The 15471-nt window shown below is 48.4% G+C and overlaps 1 protein-coding gene across 1 annotated transcript in view; it reads left to right on the top strand.

Annotated features, from left to right (window-relative positions):
- Positions 1 to 15471, top strand: part of MIOS (meiosis regulator for oocyte development) — a 48880-nt gene that overhangs the window by 5032 nt on the left and 28377 nt on the right. Inside the window, exons 3-6 of the mRNA XM_063921340.1 lie at positions 12252 to 12350; positions 12589 to 12846; positions 13979 to 14148; positions 15178 to 15243. Coding sequence (XP_063777410.1) covers positions 12252 to 12350; positions 12589 to 12846; positions 13979 to 14148; positions 15178 to 15243 — 593 coding nt within the window. The remainder of the gene's footprint in view (positions 1 to 12251; positions 12351 to 12588; positions 12847 to 13978; positions 14149 to 15177; positions 15244 to 15471) is intronic.

Raw genomic sequence — 15471 nt, 5'->3', positions numbered from 1 at the left:
TTCAACCGTGTTTGTGGTCTCGAAACCGGATGGCTCGGTCAGACCCATTTTAAATTTAAAATCCGTAAACCTGTACTTGAAAAAGTTCAAATTCAAGATGGAATCGCTCCGGGCAGTTATCTCCAGCCTGGAAGGGGGGGATTTTATGGTGTCACTAGACATAAAGGATGCATACCTTCATGTCCCCGTATATCCCCTTCATCAGGCGTACCTGAGATTCGCTGTACAGGAATGTCATTACCAGTTTCAGACGTTGCCGTTTGGGCTTTCCACGGCCTCGAGGATTTTCACCAAGGTATTGGCGGAAATGATGGTGCTCCTGCGCCGGCAGGGAGTCACAATTATCCCGTACTTGGACGATCTCCTGATAAAAGCGAGATCGAGAGAACAGTTGCTGAAAAGCGTGTCGCTCTCCCTGAGAGTGCTGCAGCAACATGGCTGGATTCTCAATCTGCCGAAGTCACAGTTGGTTCCAACGACTCGGCTATCTTTCTTGGTCATGATTCTGGACACAGAACGAAAGAGGGTTTTTCTCCCTATGGAAAAAGCCCAGGAACTCCAGAACATGGTCAGAGACCTGTTGAAACCGAAAAGGGTGTCCGTTCATCAATGCACTCGAGTACTGGGGAAAATGGTGGCGTCCTACGAGGCCATCCCCTTCAGCAGGTTTCATGCGAGGACTTTTCAGTGGGATCTTCTGGACAAATGGTCCGGGTCCCATCTTTACATTCATCAGTATATCAGCCTGTCCCCAAGGGCCAGGGTGTCTCTCCTGTGGTGGCTGCAGAGTGCTTACCTTCTAGAAGGTCGCAGGTTCGGCATTCAGGACTGGGTTCTGGTGACCACGGACGCGAGCCTCCGAGGATGGGGAGCAGTCACGCAAGGAAAAAATTTTCAGGGACTATGGTCAAGCCAGGAGGCTTGTCTACACATCAACGTACTGGAATTGAGGGCCATATACAACGGCCTGCGTCAAGCGGAGAATCTTCTACGCGGCCTACCGGTTCTGATTCAGTCGGACAACGTCACAGCCGTGGCTCATGTAAACCGACAAGGCGGAACAAGGAGCAGAGTGGCAATGGCGGAAGCCACCAGGATTCTTCGCTGGGCGGAAAATCATGTAAGCGCTTTGACAGCAGTCTTCATTCCAGGAGTGGACAACTGGGAAGCAGACTTCCTCAGCATACACGATCTCCATCCAGGAGAGTGGGGACTTCATCAAGAAGTTTTTGCAGAGATAACAAGTCGTTGGGAACTTCCTCAAATAGACATGATGGCGTCACGCCTCAACAAGAAGCTTCGGCGGTATTGTGCCAGGTCAAGGGACCCTCAGGCAGTAGCGGTGGACGCCATAGTGACAGCGTGGGTGTTTTGGTCGGTCTATGTGTTTTCTCCTCATCCACTCATCTCAAAGATACTGAGAATCATAAGACGAAAAAGAGTGCGGACAATACTCATTGTTCCCGATTGGCCTCGAAGGGCCTGGTATTCAGATTTTTAGGAAATGCTCGCAGAAGATCCGTGGCCTCTTCCTCTCAGTGAGGACCTGTTGCAACAGGGGCCCTGCGTGTTCGAAGACTTACCGCGGTTACGTTTGACGGCATGGTGGTTGAACACCGAATCCTAGCTGGAAAAGGCATTCCGGGAAGAAGTCATCCCTACTCTGATAAGGGCTAGGAAGGAGGTGACGGCGAAGCATTATCACCGTATCTGGAGAAAGTATGTATCTTGGTGTGAGGCCAAGAATGCTCCTGCGGAAGATTTCCATCTGGGCCGTTTTCTCCACTTTCTGCAGACAAGAGTGGATATGGGCCTAAAATTAGGCTCCATTAAGGTACAGATTTCGGCCCTGTCAATTTTCTTTCAGAAAGAATTGGCTTCTCTCCCGGAAGTCCAGACTTTTGTAAAGGGAGTGCTGCACATACAGCCTCCTTTTGTGCCTCCAGTGGCACCATGGGACCTTAACGTAGTGTTACAGTTCTTAAAATCTCACTGGTTTGAACCTCTTCAAACGGTGGAATTAAAATTTCTCACTTGGAAGGTGGTCATGTTGTTGGCCTTGGCATCTGCAAGACAGGTGTCCGAATTGGCGGCCTTGTCTCACAAGAGCCCCTATCTGATTTTCCATGTGGATAGAGCAGAATTGAGGACTCGTCCTCAATTTTTGCCTAAGGTGGTTTCATCGTTTCATATGAACCAACCTATTGTGGTGCCTGTGGCTATGGGGGACTTGGAGGATTCCAAGTCCCTTGATGTAGTCAGGGCCTTGAAAATTTATGTAGCCCGGATGGCTCTGTTTGTCCTGTATGCAGCCAACAAGGTTGTCGCTCCTGCTTCTAAGCAGACTATTGCTCGCTGGATCTGTAACATGATTGAGCAGGCTCATTCTACGGCTGGATTGCCATTACCAAATTCGGTTAAGGCCCATTCCACTAGGAAGGTGGGCTCTTCTTGTGCGGCTGCCCGAGGCGTCTCGGCATTACAACTTTGCCGAGTGGCAACTTGGTCGGGTTCAAACACTTTTGCCAAATTCTACAAGTTTGATACCCTGGCTGATGAGGACCTCATGTTTGCTCAATCGGTGCAGCAGAGTCATCCGCACTCTCCCGCCCCGTCTGGAGCTTTGGTATAAACCCCATGGTCCTTGCGGAGTCCCCAGCATCCTCTAGGACGTAAGAGAAAATAAGATTTTAAACCTACCGGTAAATCTTTTTCTCCTAGTCTGTAGAGGATGCTGGGCGCCCGTCCCAGTGCGGACAAATTCTGCAAGACTTGTATATAGTTTTTGCTTACATAAGGGTTATGTTACAGTTTTGATCAGTCTCGGGCTGATGCTGTTTTGTTTCATACTGTTAACTGGTTGCATATATTCCATGTTATACGGTGTGGATGGTGTGGGCTGGTATGAATCTTGCCCTTAGATTAACAAAAATCCTTTCCTCGTACTGTCCGTCTCCTCTGGGCACAGTTTCTCTAACTGAGGTCTGGAGGAGGGGCATAGAGGGAGGAGCCAGTGCACACCCATTCTAAAGTTCTTTATAGTGCCCATGTCTCCTGCAGAGCCCGTCTATACCCCATGGTCCTTACGGAGTCCCCAGCATCCTCTACGGACTAGGAGAAAAAGATTTACCGGTAGGTTTAAAATCTTATTTTTTCCGGATGTTTCTCAGATATTCTTTTTTCAGGCTATCCAATTTGGTCGTCTGAAAAAAAAAAAATGTATATCCCAAAAACCCACAGGTTCAGTGAAACCTGTGTGTTTTCGGTAGACACAGCTCCATTTTCGGGGATTTGGTTTCGCCTGTCTGAGGCTTATTGGGGTTAATTGAATAACCCCTGGTGACACTATTACCCATGATCAATGATCGTGGGTAATTGAATGCAGGCCTTAGTAGTCTTTTTATCTAGAATAAAGAAAAAACAGGAAAATCACTGAGCCAAACCCAAAACTTCAATGTTTTATTATTGATGGAAAGGGTTAATTGCAAAAATCTACCTTCAGAGTGGTACAAACAGAAAAAAGCGCAGGTGCCATAAACTGTTAGTGGTGCACAAATTTCTGCTTTCATATATAAAGGTGTAGTTTTCACCTTGTGTGATATAATTCCTGATCTATAGGCTCATTCCACATACATATATTGTATAATGATGGCAGAGTGAGCGAGACAGAGATGAGATATAGGGGGTAATTCAGACCTGATTGCCCGCTAGGGATTTTTGCACTGCTGCGATCGGATAGTTGCCGCCCATAGGGGAGTGTATTTTCGCTGTGCAAGTGTGAGAACGCATGTGTATCAGAGCTGTACAAACAGATCTTGTGCAGTCTCTGAGTAGCCCAGGACTTACTCAGCCGCTGCGATCACATCAGCCTGTCCGGGACCGGAATTGACGTCAGGAACCCTCCCTGCAAACACATGGACACGCCTGCGTTTTCCCAAACACTCCCAGAAAACGGTCGGTTACCACCCACAAACGCTTCTTCCTGCAATCTCCTTGCGATTGCCCGTGCGATTGGATCCTTCGCACAAACCCATCGCTGAGTGGCGATCCGCTTTGTACCTGCGCGCTGCGGTGCATGCGGAGTTCTGACCTGAACGTGTCGCTGCAAAAAAACGCTAGCAAGCGATCAGGTCTGAATTACCCCCATAGAGAGGCAGGTATGAGGGGGACAGAAATGAGAGACGGGGGAAGAGGAGAGTGGAGGGATGTCAGGGGCAGAGATGAGAGACGGGGGTGGGGGAACCCTGCAACGCTGGCCTTGATAACTAGTGATCTGGTGGATGATCGGTACAATATTTTAGTACTGCATCAGCTACTTAGGTAATGATCCCAAAGCTCTGCTGTATAATCCATTCACCTCTGACACCTCACCGTGTATTATATGGATCCGTGAATAACATTCTGTGTACAGTCTCATAGTGATGTGCTATATATTGCTCCTGCTGCTCTCTAACGTATTGGTTGTGGTGCTCCATATAGGGCCCGATTCAGACCTGATCGTTGTTGTGCGTTTTCACACAGCGGGCGATCAGCTAGTAATTGCACATGTGTATGCACTGCAGTGCGCATGCGCGTCGGCAAACAGGCATAGCTGGTCAGCGACGGGATGGTGCGAAAATTCTAATCACACAGCCATTTGCATGCTGATTGACAGGAAGAGGCCGTTTGTGGGTGGTAACTGACCGTTTTTTGGGAGTGTCAGGAAAAAGGGGGGGGGGGGTTTCAGGGAGGGTGTGTGATGTCAGCTCCGGCCCCGATCAGCCTGTTCTTGTCTCACTGTAGGAGTAAGTCCTTGGCCACGCACAGGCTGCACACACTGGTAAAATCATTCGCTGGTGAGTGAGGAGCGAACGGATTTGCAGCTGTCAGCTGACTGAGTGGATTTTTAGCAGCTCGGCGTACACATGCGATCGCACACTTGCACGGCGAGTACACACTCCCCTTGGGTGGCGACTATCTGAACGCAGGGCTACAATTTCAGCAGCCTAGCGATCAGGTCTGAATCGCCCCCCTAGTCCTATTACATTACTTATGTAGACAGTACTTGTATATGACAGAATGGCAATCAGACAGCACTGTGTGGGGAAATAGAATAGCAGTTTGGTTATTTATTTAACAAAGCAGTAAGTAGGTACATAAGGTGGGTAATGGGTAGGTAGGTAATGTTCGGGCTCCTATAAGGCAGGCACTGAGGAAAAGCTGACTCCTCCTCGTCTTGTAAACTCTCCCAGACTCTGTTTGTTCTTTGGCGACATGTTACAGGTTATTAGCAGACCGGTCTGCAGAATGGCCACTTTATCCTCCCCACCTTCCGGTTCCTAAAAGAGGATCCCTGCCACCACAGAGAGAGGCTGCTTTGGGCAATAAGTTTTACCGATGTGTCCTTAAACACCTAGCGTCTGTACGCCATACGGCGCGAGGTGCCAGCCGTGACTGAGCCACTCTGGGAGGTCTATCGTACTGTATATTTCTTTAAATTATGCATCATTTCTCTATCGTCCTAAGTGGATGCTGGGGTTCCTGAAAGGACCATGGGGAATAGCGGCTCCGCAGGAGACAGGGCACAAAAGTAAAGCTTTTACAGGTCAGGTGGTGTGTACTGGCTCCTCCCCCTATGACCCTCCTCCAGACTCCAGTTAGATTTTTGTGCCCGGCCGAGAAGGGTGCAATTCTAGGTGGCTCTCATAAAGAGCTGCTTAGAGAGTTTAGCTTAGGTTTTTTATTTTACAGTGATTCCTGCTGGCAACAGGATCACTGCAACGAGGGACAGAGGGGAGAAGAAGTGAACTCACCTGCGTGCAGGATGGATTGGCTTCTTGGCTACTGGACATGAAGCTCCAGAGGGACGATCACAGGTACAGCCTGGATGGTCACCGGAGCCACGCCGCCGGCCCCCTCACAGATGCTGAAGCAAGAAGAGGTCCAGAATCGGCGGCTGAAGACTCCTGCAGTCTTCTTAAGGTAGCGCACAGCACTGCAGCTGTGCGCCATTTTCCTCTCAGCACACTTCACACGGCAGTCACTGAGGGTGCAGGGCGCTGGGGGGGGGGGCGCCCTGGGAGGCAAATGAAAACCTTTAAAAAGGCTAAAAATACCTCACATATAGCCCCAGAGGCTATATGGAGATATTTACCCCTGCCTAAATGTACTAAATAGCGGGAGACGAGCCCGCCGAAAAAGGGGCGGGGCCTATCTCCTCAGCACACGGCGCCATTTTCTGTCACAGCTCCGCTGGTCAGGAAGGCTCCCAGGTCTCTCCCCTGCACTGCACTACAGAAACAGGGTATAACAGAGAGGGGGGGCAAAATAAATGGCAATATATTAATATAAAAGCAGCTATAAGGGAGCACTTAATCATAAGGCTATCCCTGTCATATATAGCGCTTTTTGGTGTGTGCTGGCAGACTCTCCCTCTGTCTCCCCAAAGGGCTAGTGGGTCCTGTCTTCGTATAGAGCATTCCCTGTGTGTCTGCTGTGTGTCGGTACGTGTGTGTCGACATGTATGAGGACGTTATTGGTGTGGAGGCGGAGCAATTGCCAAATATGAGGATGTCACCTCCTAGGGGGTCGACACCAGAATGGATGCCTTTATTTGTGGAATTACGGGATAGCGTCAACTCGCTTAAGCAGTCGTTTGCCGACATGAGGCGGCCGGACACTCAATTAGTGCCTGTCCAGGCGCCTCAAACACCGTCAGGGGCTGTAAAACGCCCCTTGCCTCAGTCGGTCGACACAGACCCAGACACAGGCACTGATTCCGGTGGTGAAGGTGACGAATCAACCGTATTTTCCAGTAGGGCCACACGTTATATGATTTTGGCAATAAAGGAGATGTTACATTTAGCTGATACTACAGGTACCACTAAACAGGGTATTATGTGGGGTGTGAAAAAACTACCAGTAGTTTTTACCGAATCAGAAGAATTAAATGACGTGTGTGATGAAGCGTGGGGTGCCCCGATAAAAAACTGCTAATTTCAAAGAAGTTATTGGCTTTATACCCTTTCCCGCCAGAGGTTAGGGAGCGCTGGGAAACACCTCCTAGGGTGGACAAAGCGCTAACACGCTTATCAAAACAAGTGGCGTTACCCTCTCCTGAGACGGCCGCACTTAAAGATCCATCAGATAGGAGGATGGAAAATATCCAAAAAGGTATATACACACATGCAGGTGTTATACTACGACCAGCTATTGCGACTGCCTGGATGTGCAGTGCTGGGGTAGTTTGGTCAGAGTCCCTGATCGAAAATATTGATACCCTGGACAGGGACAATATTTTACTGTCGTTAGAACAAATAAAGGATGCATTTCTTTATATGCGTGATGCACAGAGAGATATCTGCACACTGGCATCACGGGTAAGTGCTATGTCCATTTCGGCCAGAAGAGCTTTATGGACACGACAGTGGACAGGCGATGCGTAGAGGAGTTATTTGGGGTCGGTCTATCGGATTTGGTGGCCACGGCTACGGCCGGGAAATCCACCTTTCTACCTCAAGTCACTCCCCAACAGAAAAAGGCACCGACCTTTCAACCGCAGCCCTTTCGTTCCTTTAAAAATAAGAGAGCAAAGGGCTATTCATATCTGCCACGAGGCAGAGGACGAGGGAAGAGACAGCAACAGGCAGCTCCTTCCCAGGAACAGAAGCCCTCCCCGGCTTCTACAAAAGCCTCAGCATGACGCTGGGGCTTCGCAAGCGGACTCGGGGGCGGTAGGCGGTCGTCTCAAGAATTACAGCGCGCAGTGGGCTCACTCGCAGGTAAATCCCTGGATCCTGCAGATAATATCTCAGGGGTACAGGTTGAAATTAGAGACAGAGCCACCTCGCCGTTTCCTGAAGTCTGCTTTACCAACGTCCCCCTCAGAAAGGGAGACGGTTTTGGAAGCCATTCACAAGCTGTATTCTCAGCAGGTGATAGTCAAGGTACCTCTTCTACAACAAGGGAAGGGGTATTATTCCACTCTTTTTGTGGTACCGAAGCCGGATGGCTCGGTAAGGCCTATTCTAAATCTGAAGTCCTTGAACCTGTACATAAAGAAGTTCAAGTTCAAGATGGAGTCACTCAGAGCAGTGATAGCGAACCTGGAAGAAGGGGACTTTATGGTATCCTTGGACATCAAGGATGCGTATCTCCACGTTCCAATTACCCCTCACACCAGGGGTACCTCAGGTTCGTTTTACAAAACTGTCACTATCAGTTTCAGACGCTGCCGTTTGGTTTGTCCACGGCACCTCGGGTCTTTACAAAGGTAATGGCCGAGATAATATTTCTTCTTCGAAGAAAAGGCGTATTAATTATCCCATACTTGGACGATCTCCTAATAAGTGCAAGGTCCAGAGAACAGCTAGAGATGGGTTTAGCACTATCTCAAGAGGTGCTAAAGCAGCACGGATGGATTCTGAATATTCCAAAATCCCAATTAATGCCGACAACTCGTCTGCTGTTCCTGGGGATGATTCTGGACACAGTTCAGAAAAAGGTTTTTCTTCCCGAAGAAAAAGCCAAGGAGTTATCTGACCTGGTCAGGAACCTCCTAAAACCAGGAAAGGTGTCTGTACATCAATGCACAAGAGTCCTGGGAAAAAATGGTAGCTTCTTACGAAGCAATCCCTTTCGGCAGATTCCATGCAAAGGGATCTGTTGGACAAATGGTCAGGGTCGCATCTTCAGATGCACCTGCGGATAACCCTGTCGCCGAGGACAAGGGTATCCCTTCTGTGGTGGTTGCAGGAGGCTCATCTATTGGAGGGCCGCAGATTCGGCATGCAGGATTGGATCCTGGTGACCACGGATGCCAGCCTGAGAGGCTGGGGAGCAGTCACACAGGGAAGAAATTTCCAGGGAGTGTGGTCGAGCCTGAAAAAGTCTCTTCACATAAGCATTCTGGAACTAAGAGCAATCTACAATGCTCTAAGCCAGGCGGAACCTCTGCTTCAAGGAAGACCGGTGTTGATCCAGTCGGACAACATCACGGCAGTCGCCCATGTAAACAGACAGGGCGGCACAAGAAGCAGGAGGGCAATGGCAGAAGCTGCCAGGATCCTTCGCTGGGCGGAGAATCACGTGATAGCACTGTCAGCAGTATTCATCCCGGGCGTGGACAACTGGGAAGCAGACTTCCTCAGCAGACACGACCTTCACCCGGGAGAGTGGGGACTTCATCCAGAAGTTTTCCACATGCTATTAAACCGTTGGGTAAAACCAATGGTGGACAGGATGGCGTCTCGCCTCAACAATACACTGGACAGGTATTGCGCCAGGTCAAGAGATCCGCAGGCAATAGCTGTGGACGCGCTGGTAACACCTTGGGTGTACCAGTCGGTATATGTGTTTCCTCCTCTGCCTCTCATACCAAAGGTATTGAGGATTATACGGCAAAGAGGAGTAAGACTAGTGGCTCCGGATTGGCCAAGAAGGACTTGGTACCCGGAACTTCAAGAGATGGTCACGGACGATCCGTGGCCTCTACTTCTGAGAAGGGACCTGCTTCAGCAGGGTCCTTGTCTTTTTCAAGACTTACCGCGGCTGCGTTTGACGGCATGGCGTTTGAATGCCAGATCCTAAAAGGAAAAGGCATTCCAGAAGAAGTCATTCCTACCTTGATAAAGGCAAGGAAGGAAGTCACCGCGAAGCATTATCGCCGTATTTGGCGAAAATATGTTGCGTGGTGCGAGCAGCGGAGTGCTCCGATGGAGGAATTTCAACTGGGTCGTTTTCCTACATTTCCTGCAATCAGGATTGTCTAGGGGTCTCAAATTGGGATCTATTAAGGTTCAAATTTCGGCCCTATCAATATTCTTCCAAAAAGAATTGGCCTCAGTCCCTGAGGTCCAGATTTTTATCAAAGGAGTACTGCATATACAGCCTCCTGTGGTGCCTAAGGTGGCACCGTGGGATCTAAATGTAGTTTTAGATTTCCTCAAATCCAATTGGTTTGAACCACTAAAGAATGTGGATTTGAAATATCTCACATGGAAAGTGACTATGTTACTGGCCCTGGCTTCGGCCGGGAGAGTATCTGCACTGGCGGCTTTGTTTTATAAAAGCCCTTATTTAATTTTCCATTCGACATAGGGCAGAGCTGCGGACGCGTCCGCATTTTCTCCCTAAGGTGGTATCAGCGTTTCACCTGAACCAGCCTATTGTAGTGCCTGCGGCTACAGACGACTTGAAGGACTCCAAGTTGTTGGACGTTGTCAGAGCCTTAAAAATATACATTTAAAGGACGGCTGGAGTCAGAAAATCTGACTCGCTGTTTATACTGTATGCACCCAACAAGTTGGGTGCACCTGCTTCTAAGCAGTCGATTGCTCGTTGGATTTGTAACAAAATTCAACTTGTACATTCTGTGGCAGGCCTGCCACAGCCTAAATCTGTTAAGGCCCATTCCGCAAGGAAGGTGGGCTCATCTTGGGCGGCTGCCCGAGGGGTCTCGGCATTACAACTCTGCCGAGCAGCTACGTGGTCAGGGGAGAACACGTTTGTAAATTTTTACAAATTTGATACCCTGGCAAAGGAGGACCTGGAGTTCTCTCATTCGGTGCTGCAGAGTCATCCGCACTCTCCCGCCCGTTTGGGAGCTTTGGTATAATCCCCATGGTCCTTTCAGGAACCCCAGCATCCACTTAGGACGATAGAGAAAATAAGAATTTACTTACCGATAATTCTATTTCTCGGAGTCCGTAGTGGATGCTGGGCGCCCATCCCAAGTGCGGATTATCTGCAATACTTGTACATAGTTATTGTTAACTAATTCGGGTTATTGTTTAGGAAGCCATCTTTCAGAGGCTCCTCTGTTATCATACTGTTAACTGGGTTTAGATCACAAGTTGTACGGTGTGATTGGTGTGGCTGGTATGAGTCTTACCCGGGATTCAAAATCCTCCCTTATTGTGTACGCTCGTCCGGGCACAGTACCTAACTGGAGTCTGGAGGAGGGTCATAGGGGGAGGAGCCAGTACACACCACCTGACCTGTAAAAGCTTTACTTTTGTGCCCTGTCTCCTGCGGAGCCGCTATTCCCCATGGTCCTTTCAGGAACCCCAGCATCCACTACGGACTCCGAGAAATAGAATTATCGGTAAGTAAATTCTTATTATTTGCATCAAAGATGCAGCGAAACACCACTCAAAGGGGGGAATTCAAATATTTGAAAAGTTGGTTGGGTGTCTCTTTTTTCCTGTCTATTAGATAGGACAGACACCCAACTGACTTTTCAAACAATTGAATTCCACCCAAAGTGTGCTACAGTCGTGAATTAGATTTAAACAAGTACAAAGTCGCAGATGAAGCACAATGGAACTTGGCTTGAGGATCCGTGCAATCTAGCTAATAGTTTTGTCTCTCCAAGTTGTTGCATTTATGTGAATAAGATGCATATTATAAGTGAGGAAGACGCTCAGTGTAGCGCGCCACCCAGGACTAACGAGATGGGCTATATGGTGCATTTGAAGATACAGCGGTGTATTCAATAACTGTTGGAAGCTGCCGTCTTGTCGGAAAGACCGCAGCTTCCGACAGAAATAGGTCGGAAGGGGTTCCGACTTATTCAATAGGGGCTGATTTTTTTCCAACAAGTCGGGAATTCCCAACTTGTCGGAAAACACGTGGATCGGCGGAATAGCTGCCGATCCACGTGCTTCTGTCGGAAATGGTGCCAAATCCGACAGGTTTTGGCCCCCTTTCCGACAAACTCAATCCGACTTGAAAACAAGTCGGATTGAGGTGAGGAGACGAGCGGTGCCTCTCTCCCTGCAGCGCCTCCCCCCGCCGCCACAGACATATCCCCCCGCAGCCAGCTCCCCCCGCCGGACGCCGATCTCTGCTCCCCCCTTGGCCTGCAGGCACCTCTTTCCATGCAGTGCCTCCCGCCACCGCCCCAGGCATACCCCCCCTCAGCCAGATGTCCCTGCCGATCTCTGCTGCCCAGCTTACCCCGCCACCGTCCCGCTCACGGCCACCGCCATCTGCACTCCTGGCCGCTGCTGTCAGCGCTTCTGCAGCCGCTGACAGCAGCGTCAGGACAGGACCCTGTGTACGGCCAAATCTGACAGTCGGATTTGGCCGTCCACTGAATAGGGGTTGTCGGATCCATTCCAACAACTGCATGTCGGAATGGATCCGACTCTTATTGAATATACCCCACAGTATATGTGGACACATCTGTATGTAACAAGAACTGTCTGTTTAGGAAAATTTGTTATATAGTGTGTGATCCTTCTGCCTTATTATCCTATACACATGAATACTTATGAAACAGTATGCTGAGGACATAGAACAAAAATCTTCAAGCAACAAAGGTTCCTTGGTGTACGCTGGAATTAAAACCATAGTGAAATCATCAATGGGTAAGAGGATATAAACCATATTGGCAACATGTTATCTGCAGATGCTGGAGTGGTCTGTACAGTGTGGCGACACACGTGCGGCAGTGTAACGGTTAGTTAATATTTGATACTATACTATGGCTGTCATGTTATATAATTATCCTGTGGTCAGGGATATTTGGGTATATTAATAATCTTTAATTTAGAAAGTTTGTAGCCCATGATGTAGTGTTTCCTAACTGTAGGTGGTGTTTTACAGGGACCACAGAGAGCCTCCGTAGCAGCTGGAGCGGCTCTGACCGGCAGGCGGACGTGGTGCACTACATCAGCGAGGAGCGGTGCCTGGCTCTGCAGCTCTGCGGTTGGAGGAAGAAGGGGACAGATGTCGATATTGGACCTTTTCTCACCTCATTAGAACAGGAAGGAGAATGGGAGAGAGCAGCTGCTATTGCGTTGTTTAACCTGGACATCCGCCGCGCCATACAAATCCTCAATAAGGGGGCCTCAACCGGGAAAGGTTGGCAATCTCTTTTCTCTTTATCTATCAGCTTCTAGACTTTCCTATTGGGTGTGTGGGAGGAGGGTAATAGCACAAATGGAGTCATTAAAAAGCGAATAGGGGCCTGAAACAAGACAACTGGCAATGTCCGTTCAAAACGGCCATGACCTGTGTGTTAGATGTAACACAGGCCGTTTTTTAACCATTATTACCAAGCCTTGAGTGCCGCACTTTTTTGCAATCTACGTAGCATTTTGAACAGTGAGGGCGCCTGGTGCAGATATCTATCTATCACTGATCTCTACACTGCTTAGTAGTTTGCATTACGCGATTGTACATGTATGTTTCAGTAGTGACAGGCAGCCATGTGTTAGTGATGTAGTTTCTTAGGGTAGTGTCAGACGTGCCGCAGTTGTTAATGACGTTTCAACGCCCACCGCCTTTTTATCAGGTCATGCAACGGGTGATAAACAAAGTTGTTCTGTTATGTGTCATTCTGCACTTTTGTTGATCACCCGTTGCGTAACCTGATAAAAAGGCCTGCGGGCATTGAAACGTTGTCACTGTAATTGAATAATATATCCCCTATTGTATCACCAGTGCGTGCAGTGCTGCCGTGTTTCTTCTAAAGAGTGCATAATTAGTTACTGTATGTCTCGCGGATGATTTATTCTTTTCTAAAAAGTGTATATATATGTTTATTAACCAAGTCATACAGATGCTTTACTTGCTGTAGTATACGCGTTTGCGTTTCACAAAGGAGTAAGAGAAAACATCATGGTGGTGCTGTGTTGACCTTTAACACTTAATGAAAACCGAAGAGGGGTTTGGAGGGGAGGAGCTGATAATCCACTAAAGGTTAATTTATTATTGCCGTTATTTATCAATGAGTGATAAATTTCACTGTGAGTGATAAATTGCTGCAGCCAATCCGCTCCTAACTGTCATTTTTCAAACCCAGCCTGTGACATGGAAGTTAGGAGCTGATTGGCTGGCGAAATTTATCACTCATTGATAAATGAGCCTATAAGTGCTGACACTTTTATCCCTCATTTAACCCCATGTGTAATGAAGTGTCCCTCCGATAAGGGAAAGTACATTAAAGATTTTAAAACTCTCTTAGTACTCCGTGTTCATTTTTGCTTTGCAGGAGATCTGAACCTCAACGTAGTAGCGATGGCGCTGTCTGGGTATACGGATGAGAAGAATTCCCTGTGGAGAGAAATGTGCAGCTCCCTCCGCATACAGCTCAGCAATCCTTACCTGGCGGTCATGTTTGCCTTCCTCACCAGCGACCCTGGCTGCTATGACACCGTCCTGGTGGGTTTGCTCCTCCTAAGAATACTTGGCTTTAGGGGGTGGGCCTAGAATTACCTGACCTCGCAGGAAAGGGTTCTGACTAGTCTACGCTGTAGTATTTCCCCAGTAGTCGTCACACACCATCCTAAAACTATACCCAAGTACTGTCCTGCAGAGGGTGAGTTACCCACGGGACAGGCAGACATGGTTTGGCTTTTATTCGGAAGGGCTTTGGTCTGGCAGTAGCTCTGAATTGAATAATTAACCACATGGTTTTGGACTGATGGCAAAACATTTCCCACAAGCTCTGTTATAGGTTCTCCAACAGCCAGAGGCCAGCATGTGTGGAGTCCTGTGCTATCCTACAGCCAACCAAATGGATGATAGGGTAATGTCACTCGTAGTGTCACCTATCTTGTCTACCTTGGTCTGAGCAGTTACATAAGCAGCACCTCTTCTGCTAGGTCCCACCTTGGAAAGCAATTTCTAATTCCGATCTCAAAATGACAGCTATGCCTGATTATCCCATCAAAATCAATTTGGATAATTATCAGACATATTACTAAATGCAATCAGAAGATTACTGCAATTAATAACTGTGTGGTTCTCTTCTGACCGCACGAATAGGCTGCATTAAAACCGGAAGAGCTGTCAGTGCTGTTCTGCCCCTTATGTCGGAATGCTGCTCATTTTGAATGGAGCTTTGACTAAGCCGCAGGATTGGCCCATGTGGGCGCTGCTTTCTTTTATCAGCTATACAATAAAATCGCATTCACTACGGTTTCACTTGTAACAAGTCCAAGTTACTTTTATGGCAGCACCATGAGCTGGTTGCACAGGCAGAAAGTAACAGCAAGTGTAACCCGATCACTGGTCATTTTCCATCTCCCTACGGCCCTTAGAGCTTTGTATTCTCTCTGGCTATAGGTAATAAGGTAATGGGCGTGGCCACGTCAGGCCGTACCCATCACACGTGACATCTGGTTCATACCAAAGAGGCGCCTTTGATGTATGTTATCTTGACATCGCTTTTCTGCTTCTCTGTTCCAGTTTGAATGCGCTATGGCAGTGAGGGATCGGGTGGCCTTTGCCTGTTTGTTCCTAAATGATGCTCAGGTAAGGTGGCAAATACCTCAATACTTATTACGTCTTATTACTGAGTTACATGATGCACATGGAAGGATTATATAGTGCTTATCTATCCAACACTTTTTGCCCCCCGCCTTCAGGGCTTCTGCGATGCTCGCCTCCCAAGTCATCCCCAACTTCTAGCCCTTCCAGCGATCTCTCATGAGTAGGTCACTCTTCAATGACTTCAGATGGGGCGGCAGTGTTATCATACTG

Source organism: Pseudophryne corroboree, chromosome 5 (assembly GCF_028390025.1).
Source record: "Pseudophryne corroboree isolate aPseCor3 chromosome 5, aPseCor3.hap2, whole genome shotgun sequence".
NCBI classification, from domain to species: domain Eukaryota; kingdom Metazoa; phylum Chordata; class Amphibia; order Anura; family Myobatrachidae; genus Pseudophryne; species Pseudophryne corroboree.
Note: the sequence above shows the minus strand (reverse complement) of the source record. Positions and strands in the feature narration are given on the sequence as shown.